General features: G+C 35.7%; 1 protein-coding gene across 1 annotated transcript; it reads right to left on the bottom strand.

Annotated features, from left to right (window-relative positions):
* Positions 1 to 1,161: 1,161 nt before the first annotated feature.
* On the bottom strand, positions 1,162 to 11,028 carry LOC131167071 (glutathione S-transferase L3). The gene is made up of 10 exons (XM_058125846.1): positions 10,742 to 11,028; positions 10,387 to 10,461; positions 10,235 to 10,295; positions 10,041 to 10,127; positions 4,126 to 4,224; positions 3,935 to 4,037; positions 3,393 to 3,469; positions 3,111 to 3,218; positions 1,581 to 1,661; positions 1,162 to 1,453 (listed from the first exon to the last, which is right to left on the bottom strand). Exons 1-10 carry the CDS (start codon positions 10,978 to 10,980, stop codon positions 1,442 to 1,444), a joined length of 942 nt encoding a protein of 313 aa, XP_057981829.1. The 5' UTR covers positions 10,981 to 11,028; the 3' UTR covers positions 1,162 to 1,441.
* Positions 11,029 to 11,499: the final 471 nt, after the last annotated feature.

Below are 11,499 nucleotides of genomic sequence, written 5' to 3'. Positions count from 1 at the left end.
TCTTTATATTAATTGAAATAACTTTTTATCTGATTATATTTACTTGTACCATCTTTCTTTTATGTTTATGTTCTTTTTTAAATCTCTCAACTCTTGAATTTAGAGTTATATTATATTTGGATAAAACATAACATAAAATTGTATTCAACATTTTTTAAATCCACCCAAATCAAAATCAAAGGTTCGAAATTCATGTTCTCAAATATAACATTAGAGCAAACTATTAGCTGAAGGCACATTGTAAGAGTAATGGAGAATTAAAAAAATAATATAAATTTGTGCCGAGTTGTTCATTGTGTTTGAGAATATAGAATTCAAGTTTTAAATTTGGATTTAAGTAGATTTGGATGAATTTCAACACAATTTTATATTACATTTTATCTAAATCCAATGACTCTAAAAAACATAAGTACTTTATTTTTGAAAAAATAATCATTTTATTGGACAATGGATTGTTAATAGAAAAACAAAAGTTCGTTCCATTTTTAAAATAAAATTAATTGATTAAATTACTTTTATTCTCTACTCATTTGCAAATGTTGTAATTATGAGATCGTTTTTCAATTGAGACCATTTTTGAAAAATGGATTAAAAAAAAAATTGATTGAAAAGTGTCTAAACTTTCTTATAATTAACAATAGATATATAAATAGTGTTTTCTTGTCCTCGTATCATATTTCATTTCTCAAACAAACATAATTTTGTGCTTGTTCAAATGCAAATAACTATTCCACTCATATTATATTTTATGAATTAGGATCATTTGTATTAAACTCATTTCAAATTCGTAAAATTGTTCCACATTGGAAATAGAACCAACAATCTTATAATTATTAAATTTACTCGCAAAGGACTTCTAACTTCCAACAACTTTGACGATAAAATTTTCTCTCAAGACATTTTCAAAATTCTTTATAGCGACCATTATTATTTGGTATGAATAAATTATCTACTGTCGAGTTAATAATGTAACCATGACACATAGATCGTCAACTTTCAAGAGAAGTAAACCAAAGTTTGTTCCATCAAACCTCTTCAGGTTGACAACATCACAAATTTATTTAAGTAGTGTTTGAGAGCATGGATTTCGAACCTTAAATTAGAATTTGAGTGAATTTAAATAAATTTCAATATAATTTTATATTATATTTTATCTAATTCTTTTTAGAATGAAAGTATACTGGCATTGCATCATAGAAAGTCCCCAAGTGCTTCTTATTATTGGAAGCACTTCTAATTTCCTAATGTTCGATTACATTGACAAAAAGGTTTCCAACCTGAGTTTTCCCGTTTCAAACGCAAGAAACTGCTAACACATAACTAAAGTCTTTGGAACAAGCTAAGCACAAGGTACACAACAACAACATGCATTTCAGTTTAGAGCCATTTTCAGAACATGAGAAGATGGGCGTGCAATTTGCGAATTTGAATGGCCTGGAGTTTAGAGCTGGGCCTGCGCATGAATGATGGATGGGTATTCAGTAGCTAGATATTTCCACTTGTGATTTGAGTTGATATACCATAATTTCAGAGAAATCAAATTCATATTAATGAGACAATGAGTAGTGAACAGGGAATACCATGAACCGTCGTTTGTAGATTTCAACGAGCTCTTTTGGATCATGTCGGGTTGGTTTGAAAGCCTCATTGTTGTTCAACTCCTACGTGACAATATGCCACAATATTATTCCAATGAAAAGGAGAATCACTGCTCAAAATGAGTAATACCCAAATGCAGATAATACTCCGATTACCACTAATATATTTTGCAATTTTGACATTGAAAACCAAAAAATTTCTTTATATAAGAAGACCTGCATTACATTTGGGAACATAGATTTAGGATCTTGGACTTAGATGTAAGGATTTGTATGAGATGCAGCATAAAACTACATTGAGTATTTTTTTTTTTTCCCAAATTCAAATAAATTCAAATCCGAGCCCTGAAATACAAGCTCTCAAACACTATCTTAAAGTTTCATATAATCTTGAAGGTAACTATTCTCGCCCAAAATCTGAATTCTCCAGTTCCTCAAAAGAAAAAAATTGAGCATAAAATAATAATATTTTTTGGCAGTTCATATCATACTGAATATGGCACAATACATTTAGAACTCTGTTCTTGTTTGGGCATGCTAATTGCTAACAGAAATGTTTTGAACCTTTAAACTTTGGAGGTCATGCATAACATGCCAAGGTACAAAACTTTGATATTAACTCACCTAACTCAATCCCAAAGAAATAATTAGTGATTTTTTTTTTGAAAAAAAGTTAAGGTCCAAAATATCAAGTTTATAGAAGCAGAGTGGTTTTTTAGTTTAGCTTTAGGTAGTGCTGTCCTGTCATAAGAATCAAGGACAAACCAGTAAATTGGGACGTGGTATTTTGAGAGTGATTGCAGGAAAGGAAAATTCATTCGTGTAAGCACCTTCACCATTACAAAGCAGACACATAGGTTTTAAATTTCTTCCCACCACCAATCCCCTCCCCTCCACTCCACACACACACACACAAAAATAATAATAATAATAATAATAATCTCAAGATGTCAAGTCTATTGGTATAAGTTGAATGTAAATTATGTAATTTATCTTCTGTTAGAAGAACTTGGACAAAATTTTGAGGAAGCCAGCATGAATCACACAATGAATTAGTGGTATTTTGGGCACTCTTGGATATATAATTAATTTTGGAGGTCTAGAATTCAAAAGCAAATTTTACTTATCACCACATTCAAATCCATGGGTTACTCCTTTGTGACCAATGGGTTCGAGTCCAAGGAAACAGCCTCTCTACATAAAAGTAGGGGTAAGGCTGCATACACTGTGACGACCATCCCCTTACCCTCGCAAAGCGGGGAGCCTTATGGCCCGGGGACGCCCTTTACCACATTCAAATCTATGTCTTCAAGATGCCAAATTTCAATTTAAAAACAAGCAAATTCTACTTATCATCACATCTTCAAGGTTTCAAAGTTTGATTTTCAAATTTCAGTTTCCTTAAAATTAGAATGAAGATCTCTAGAAGTTCAAAAGCATAACTACACAAAGGAGCACAGCTTGCAGCCATAGAGAAGGTCACATACAGGAGATGAGTATGATTAGTTTTACCTCAATCCATGCAGCCAGTTTTGACCTGCCAGCAGTGATGTCATATTTCTTTACATCAAATAAGAAAGGCTGAAATCTTTCAATGAATGGAGCATAAGCTATATCCACCTGAAAGCAAGACAAATAATTACCATTTTGCATATTTATTAAGAAAACAATCCTGTATGGAAAAACACATTGAACAGAAACAGGGTAAAGTGGCAAGAGCATTATGATCTGCCATACTAGCAGTTGGCAAAAGGCAGAAAGAGCAGAAAAAAAATATGGGAAATGTTCACTTACCAGACTGAACTGGCCAAGGAAAAAAGGCCCATCATCAAATTTGGAAAGAGCTGTCTCAATGTAATCAAATGCCACACCTGCTCCAGTGTATTTCCATGGTTATAATATATGCTTTATTTTTTCTGCATAGGAATAATCCTTAAAGATTCATCTGAATAGGGCACTTTTAGAAGGAATTTGGATTGTAAGAGATACTTAAAATTCAATTTTAACAATTTTTTTTTTGTTTGTATAAACTGCAAATACAATTTTAAAACCTGTAGGAATTATAAAGGGTACTTGGACAACACAACTTCCCTTTCCAAATGACATCCAAATGGGTATCACGTGAAAAATCTTTCCCAATGATTCCTTTGCAATGATTGCGATTTAAAATGCTATATTGAAATTTGTAACTTCTTTCGTATGTTACCTAAACAAAGAATTTAAAAAGTTCAGGATTTTGCCATGATGGGATTTGAAATATTATTATTATACAAGTTCATAAATTTCTGAAATATCCTCTCCAAATGAGCCCTAAAGGAAGCAAATTTTCAACTCACAAGCTTCATCCACTCCATCTCCCTTGAATGAAGAAATCACTGATCTATTGAATGTGTCAGTATAGGATAGCAACTCTTCAGCCAACTCTCTCTTGGCAGGATCCTACATTTTCAAAGGATAAGCTCTTGCAAGATAAAACTCATGAGATCAAAATAATAAATTACATACATCAATAGCATCAAAATCTTACATCAGGGAAGAGTGATGGCCCTTCGAAGTTACTGTCAATATATTTAATCAAGTCAAGGCTCTCTCCTTTAACTTGGTTATTGTGTTCCAAGGATGGCACCTGCATAAAAACTCGAAATCAAAAAATCCCAAAAAAAAAAATCCAACTCAAACAAAATAAAGCAAGGGCATTTGGATTTTCCTTAGAAGGATACCTATTGGGTTCGGGTATCCCTCCTATGTGGAGAAACCCATTTAACCCTTTAGCCCATTTTCTTTGGGCTCTTTATTAGGCTTATTTAGAGGCCCCTTTTTACACCACATTTAAATAAAAAAAATTAGGGTTGGCAGAGAAGAATTCCTTCAGAAAAGTGAGAGAGAGTGTGTGGCAGAAAGAGGCAGAAGCAGAAGAGAAAATCTGGGTTTTTGCAATAGTGTGCAGTTTTGATCAATCGACGATTGGATGGTCATCCATGGTCTGATCAAGCTGATTTTTTGTCAGTAGATAGAGGACTCATAGACTCTGATTTTGAACAGTCGGATTGGTCATCCAAGCACTGTAGCATTAGATATCAGGTTTGAACAGTAACCACATTTTTTGGTGAAATTCTCAACTTTGCCTCTTCGATTTTTAAGATCTCTTATTGTTAGCTAAAAATAGAGTTATGTACAAATTGTGATAGCTGAAAATTGTGATCTTGTACCCACACTTTTATCATAGTAAAGTTTTTGAGTGGACTCTCAAGTCCCATGGTTTTTATCTTTTGATTTGAAGGGGTTTTCCACATAAAATTGTGTGTCTCATGCGAGTGATATTTGTTATTATTTTTGGGCTAATTTTGTGCTTCTAAAAATATATATTTTTGCGTTATTGTCATATCATAAGAACTGATTTTGTTGCATGGGAGAGAAAGAACTTCCAATTGTGCTTCGGTGATTTTTTGGTAAGTCTCGTTTCTTCCCAACACACTGGTTTTAGGGTAAGGTTCAATATTCTTGTGTAATTATGGATGTTAGCACAAGTAGAATGATTCTTTTGAATGACACAAATTATCAACTGTGGTAGAATAAAATGAAAGACCTTTTATTTGTGAAGGCTTTGCATCTTCCTATTTTTGCTACTCAAAATCCTGAGTCTAAGACTGATGAGGAATGGGAGTTTGAGCATCACAAAGTGTGTGGTTTTATTCGGCAGTTCGTTGAGGAAAATGTTTACAATCACATTGATCAAGAGACACATGCACGTACTCTGTGAAACAAACTTTGAAACTTATATGCTTCAAAGACTAACAATAATAAGTTATTCTTGCTTAAAAGGATGATGCAACTAAAATATTAAGAAGGGACATCTGTGGCTGATCATCTGAATGAATTTCAAGGAGTTATGAATCAGTTACTTGGTATAGGCATTAATTTTGATGATGAAATTATAGGGCTTTGGCTGCTTGCTACCATACCAGATTCTTGGGAAACATTTCGAGTTTCACTTATCAATTTTGCTCCCAATGGTGTTGAAACTATGGAATTTGCCAAGAATGGTGTGTTGAATGAAGATTTGAGAAGGAGGCGTCAGGGTTCTTCATCACCAACTGAGGTTTTAGTTACTGAAAATAGGGGGAGAAGTAAAAACATAAGCGAAAATGGTAGAGATAAAAGCCGAAATAAGTCGAGATCAAGATAAAAAAATCTTGAGTGTCATCATTGTGGCAAGATGGGCCATATGAAGAAATATTGTTGCAAATAGAAGAGAGAGAATAGTGGTGGCAGTGATAAACAAGAGAAAAAAGATCCCAAAAATGCAATGAGACAAGTTGGGTGATAGATACTAGAACTTCACTTCATGTCACTTCACGGAAGGAATTCTTCACATTTTATATGCCTAGTAATTCCGGGGTATTGAAGATGGGTAATGATGGCTTGTCATAGGTTGTTGGCATGGGAGATGTCAATTTGGAGACTAACAATGGAACAAACTAAAGCTCGAAAATGTCGAGTATGCACCAAATATCTGTTTGAATTTGATTTCAACAGGAAAGCTCAATGATGAGGGATTTTGTAACACCTTCAGTGAAGGTCAGTGGAAATTGAATAAAGGCTCCTTGGTTATAGCTCAAGAAAAGAAGTGTTCATACCTGTATTTGATGCAGGCTTCAATTTCCAAAGGCATTGTTAATGTGACATAAAATGAAAACTCAACTGAGTTATGGCATAAACGACTTAGTCACATGATTGAAAAGGAGCTTAATTGTTTAGTGAGGAAGAATCAACTTTCTGGTTTGAAGAGTGCTACACTGAAGAACTGTGCTCATTGCTTGGCTGGAAAATAGAAAAGAGTCTCATTCAAAAGTCACCCTCCTTCAAGAAAATCAGAATTGCTAGAATTGGTACATTTGGATGTTTGTGATCCTTTTGAAGGTAAGGTTGCATAGTGGTGCACTTTATTTTGTGACTTTTATTGATGACCATTCAAGAAAACTTTGGGTCTATACCTTGAAAACAAAAGACCAAGTATTTGATGCATTTAAATAGTTTTAAGCCTCGGTTGAAAGGCAAACAGGGAAGAAATTGAAGTGCATTCATTCTAATAATGGCGGTGAATATAGTGGACCATTTAATGAGTACTATCGACTACAGGGAATCGGACATCAGAAGACACCTCCTAAGACACCACAATTGAATGGTCTGGCTAAAAGAATAAACAGGACATTGATTGAGAGAGTCAGATGTTTGCTTTTAGATGCAAAGTTGCTTAAATCATTTTGGGCTGAAGCCTTATATACAATGGCGCATGTGATTAATCTGTCTCCTAGTGTTCCTTTGCAGAGTGATGTTCCAGATAAAGTTTGGTCTGGCAAGGACGTCTCTTATGATCACCTGCATGTGTTCAGTTACAAGACATTTGTATATGTTCCAAAGGATGAGAGGTCAAAGTTAGATGCCAAGACTCATCAGTGTATCTTTCTTGGTTATGATCAAGCTGAATTTGGGTATAGATTATATGATCCAGTTGAAAAGAAGCTTATCAGAAGCAGAGATGTAGTTTTCATTAAAGATCAGACCATTGAAGACATTGAAAAGACAGAGAAGATAGTTCCACGGAGCAGTGATAACTTGACAGGTATAGATCCAATTCCTTTAACCCCTTCGCCAAATCCAATTGAAAATGACATGCAAGAAGATGTTAATGATGATCAACAGGGTATAGGTGAACTTAATGCTCCGATGGATGATGTTTTGGATGATCAACCCCAAGCACCTATGAATCCACTAGCAATTCCACTTCGAAGGTTTACTAGAGACCGGCAGTCTTATACGAGGTATTCTTCTTACCAGTATGTTCTTTTAACTGGTGGAGGAGAACCATAGTGTTATAAAGAGGCTATGGAAAGTGACTACAAAGATCAGTGGGTTGATGCTATGAAAGATGAACTTAAATCTTTGCATGACAACCATACATTTGAGCTGGTGAAACTGCCTAAGGGTAAGAGAGCTTTGAAAAATCAATAGGTTTACAGGTTGAAGCAAGATGAGAATTCGTCAAGTCCAAGATACAAAGCCAGATTGGTCGTTAAGGGTTTTAGTCAAAAAAAAGGGATTGATTTTGAGGATATATTTTCGCCAATTGTAAAAATGTCCTCTATCAAAACTATATTGAGTTTGGCAGCCTACTATGATTTAGAGGTTGAACAAATGGATGTGAAAAATGCTTTTCTTCATGGTGACTTGGAAGAAGAGCATAACATAGAGCAGTCAGAGGGTTTCAATGCACAAGGAAAAGAGGACTATGTGTGCAAATTGAAGAAGAACTTGTGTGGCTTGAAGCAGGCTCCGTGACAATGGTACAAGAAGTTTGAGTCTGTTATGGGGGAACATGTCTAAAAGAAGATTACTTTTGATCATTGTGTTTTTGTTCAGAAATTCTCTTGTGGTGATTCTATTACTTTATTGCTCTGTGTTGATGATATGCTTCTTATTAGTTGTAATGCTTCTAGAATTAACATATTGAAGCAAAAATTGAGTAAATCCTTTGTGATGAAGGACTTGGGACCAGTAAAGCAAATACTTAGTACAAGGATAACATGTGACAAAAAGGTCAAGAAGTTGTGGTTATCACAGGAGAAGTATAATGAAAAAGTACTTCAAAGGTTCAATATGGTTCAATATGGACAAAGCTAAAATGGTGAGCACTCCTCTTACCACACACTATAGACTGAGTGTCAAGCAAAGTTCTTCCACAGAAAATGAGAAGGAAGGACATGCTGAAAGTTCCTTATGCTTCAGTCGTGGGTAGTTTGATGTATGCAATGGTATGCACAAGACCTGACTTAGCCTATTCTGTTGGTACAGCTAGTCGGTTTCTTTCTAACCCAGGTAGAGAGCATCAGGGTACCTCCAACTTGAAACTTTTTTTTATTAATGAGAAACCTGTTCTAGTTGGTTATACAGATTCTGATATGGCTGGAGATATTGACTCCAAAAAATCTACTTCAGGTTATTTGATCACTTCTAGAAGGGGAGTTGTGGCTTGGCAATCCATATTGCAAAAATGTGTTGTATAATCCACTACTGAGTCAGAGTATATTGCAGTGAGCGAAGCGTGCAAGGAGTTGATTTGGATGAAGAGATTTATGCAAGAACTTGGCTTTACACAGGAGAGGTACGTGATATTTTGTGATAGCCAAAGTACTATTCATCTTGGTAAGAATTTGACCTTTCATACTAGGTCTAAACATATTGATGTAATGTATCATTGGATACGAGATGTTCTAGATGCTAAACTGCTAAAACTCGTGAAAATTCATACTAATGACAATGGTGTTGATATGTTGACTAAAGTCTTACCAAGAAGAAAGTTTGAAACTTGTTGCTTGATCGCCGGGATGGCGAGCACCACCATATAGTTGGGGGGGGGGAGGTTTGTTGGGTTGGGGTATCCCTCCTATGTGAAGAAACTCATTCAACCCTTTAGCCCATTTTCTTTAGGCTCTTTATTAGGCTTATTTGGAGCCCCTTTTTTACACCACATTTAAGTAAAAAAAAAAAAAAAAGGTTGGCAGAGAAGAATTCCATTGAGAGAGAGTGTGCGGCATAAAAAGGGAGAAGTAGAAGATAAAATCTGGATTTTTGCAATAGTGTGCAGTTTTGATCAACCGACGATTGGAAAGTCATCCGTGGTCCGATCGAATTGATTTTTTGTCGGTAGATAGAGGACTCACAGATGCTAATTTTGAACGATCGGATTGGTTATCCAAGCACTGTAGCATCAGAAATCGGATTTGAATAGTAACCATATTTTTGGTGAAATTCTCAACTTTCCCTCTTTGATGTTTAAGATCTCATGTTGTTAGCTAAAAATAGGGTTATGTACTCATTGTGATAGCTGAAAATTGTGATCTTATACCCACACTTTTATCATAGTGAAGTTTTTGAGTGGACTCTCAAGCCCCGTGATTTTTACCCTTTGATTTGAAGGGGTTTTCCATGTAAAATTGTGTGTCTTGTGTGTTTGATATTTGTGATTATTTTTTGGCTAATTTTGTGTTACTGAAAATATATATTTTTGTGCTATTGTCATATCATAAGAATTTATTTTATTAATTGGAAGAGAAAGAACTTCTAGTTGTGCTTCCACGATTTTTCGGTAAGTCTCATTTTTTCCCAACAATACCATCCTAATGTGTATCATTCAAGAAGCTAACTGCATTCTAATGTTTGTCATATAATTGAAAAGGACTTTGTTTGCAGTAGGCATCTATTACTCCTAGAAATTCAAAATATGATGAACTGCACATTTGCACTTCATTAATAAACTCCATTCCAAATCACAATATTTTTTTTATTTTCAAATGGACCCAAACAAGCAAAATGTAGCTGTTTAAAATTTCATGGAACACCCAAACGCCCCATAAAACACAATTTGGTATTGCATAGTTTCACCTTGTTAAGAGGGTAGACTTTCTCCTTGTACCAAGCAGGTCTGTTTTGCAGGTCAATGGGAACCAATTTTATCTTCTCCTGCAGCCCCTGTTAGTGTTCCCCCAACAAAATTAAAAGAAAAATTAAAAATAACAATAATGATGTCAGAGAGAGAGAGAGAGAGAGAGAGAGAGAGAGAGAGAGTTTGAAACAACCTTAGAATTGCGAGTAATCCAGACCCGTTGAGCATATGGGCATGTGTAAGAAATATACAACCTTCAAGGAATAATAAAATTAAATAAATGGCCACTCTTAGTATCAGCAATGTGATAAAATGAAACAAAGTACAACTAAACTTCGCATCAACCTTGTTGTTCCGTCGAAAAGGGAAGGAGGATCCGAACTAGAATCAAGAGCTGGTGGAAGAACCTCCTGCACAGTTCTGCATAGTGGGGGGAAGCCCATTAAAATATTAAATTCTCGGGCCGCTTGATTGCGGAGGAAAATGCGGGGATTAAAAAAAAAAAAGGAAACGTAAAGACACTATCTTGAATCTTAATACCCAATATCTAGGGACCCAAAAGAGGGAAAATGAAAATCCGAAGTACGACAAACACTACAATAAACTATTAGACAAGCAGAGTATGTCAGCTATTAAGCACTCTTCCGATCCTCCGTTTTTCTCACAAACAAGCGAGAAAAAGAATTCTTCAAGCACTTACCCAGTAGCCATTGTTGCAAAAATTGCACCTCTGGGCCTGCTAAAGGACACGAAGAGAGAAGGCGCGGAGCGAACAGAGAGCAGCGGCGGAGATTGAAGCGAAGAAGGAATGGAAAGCTGATCTTCTCCGAAGGACGTCAGGCGTGAAGAAATGCAGCAGTAGCTAAAATTCAAAGCAGCCATTCTTTGTTTCTCCTCTCTGATAATGCTAGGTGGTGCGTTGGTGGTTGTCCGTCGCATTCCTTCTTTGCGTCCTTGTGGTGTGCATACACTCGTCCACGTGCACTCTACTCTGTCGCCAATAACATTAATTTTCTTTCTTTCTTGTTTTTTCTTGATAATATTTTTTATTTGATAAATTTTTTTTTTTTTTTTAGATTATATAGGAACTTCAACCACTAACGAGCCCTTCGGACCCCTGGTGCGACACCAAACCTACGGATCAACGTCCTCCACCCTTAGGTCTACTGATCAGGGCAAAGTCCAAAATGCGGACACGACTTATGTGCATCAATTAGACGTTCGGCCAACCTGACCCCCGGGACACATCTCCATTACCATCCACGGTTCTCGCTAACTCACAGAGAACTCTCATCATTTACGGTCTCCGCTGGCTCACAAAATAAATTGTCACCATCTACAAGTACCACTGTCTCCGTGAATGTATTTACCTGAAATTGAACATCCGATGCTCCTTCTTACGTACTGATGTCTTTCCACCGTGCCATACCCATGGGGGCTTTTATTTGATAAATTTTG

The sequence above is a fragment of the Malania oleifera genome, chromosome 10, assembly GCF_029873635.1.
Source record: "Malania oleifera isolate guangnan ecotype guangnan chromosome 10, ASM2987363v1, whole genome shotgun sequence".
NCBI classification, from domain to species: Eukaryota; Viridiplantae; Streptophyta; class Magnoliopsida; order Santalales; family Ximeniaceae; genus Malania; species Malania oleifera.
This window is presented reverse-complemented; position numbering and strand designations above follow the sequence as displayed.

Coding starts and splice junctions, on each gene's coding strand:
- LOC131167071 (XM_058125846.1), bottom strand. CDS start 10,980: ATGCGACGGACAACCACCAACGCACCACCTAGCATTATCAGAGAGGAG. Junction 4,225..10,040: donor AAGTCTACCCTCTTAACAAG/GTGAAACTATGC, acceptor GTTTTTATGCAG/GTGCCATCCTTGGAACACAA. Junction 4,038..4,125: donor GGCCATCACTCTTCCCTGAT/GTAAGATTTTGA, acceptor TTGAAAATGTAG/GATCCTGCCAAGAGAGAGTT.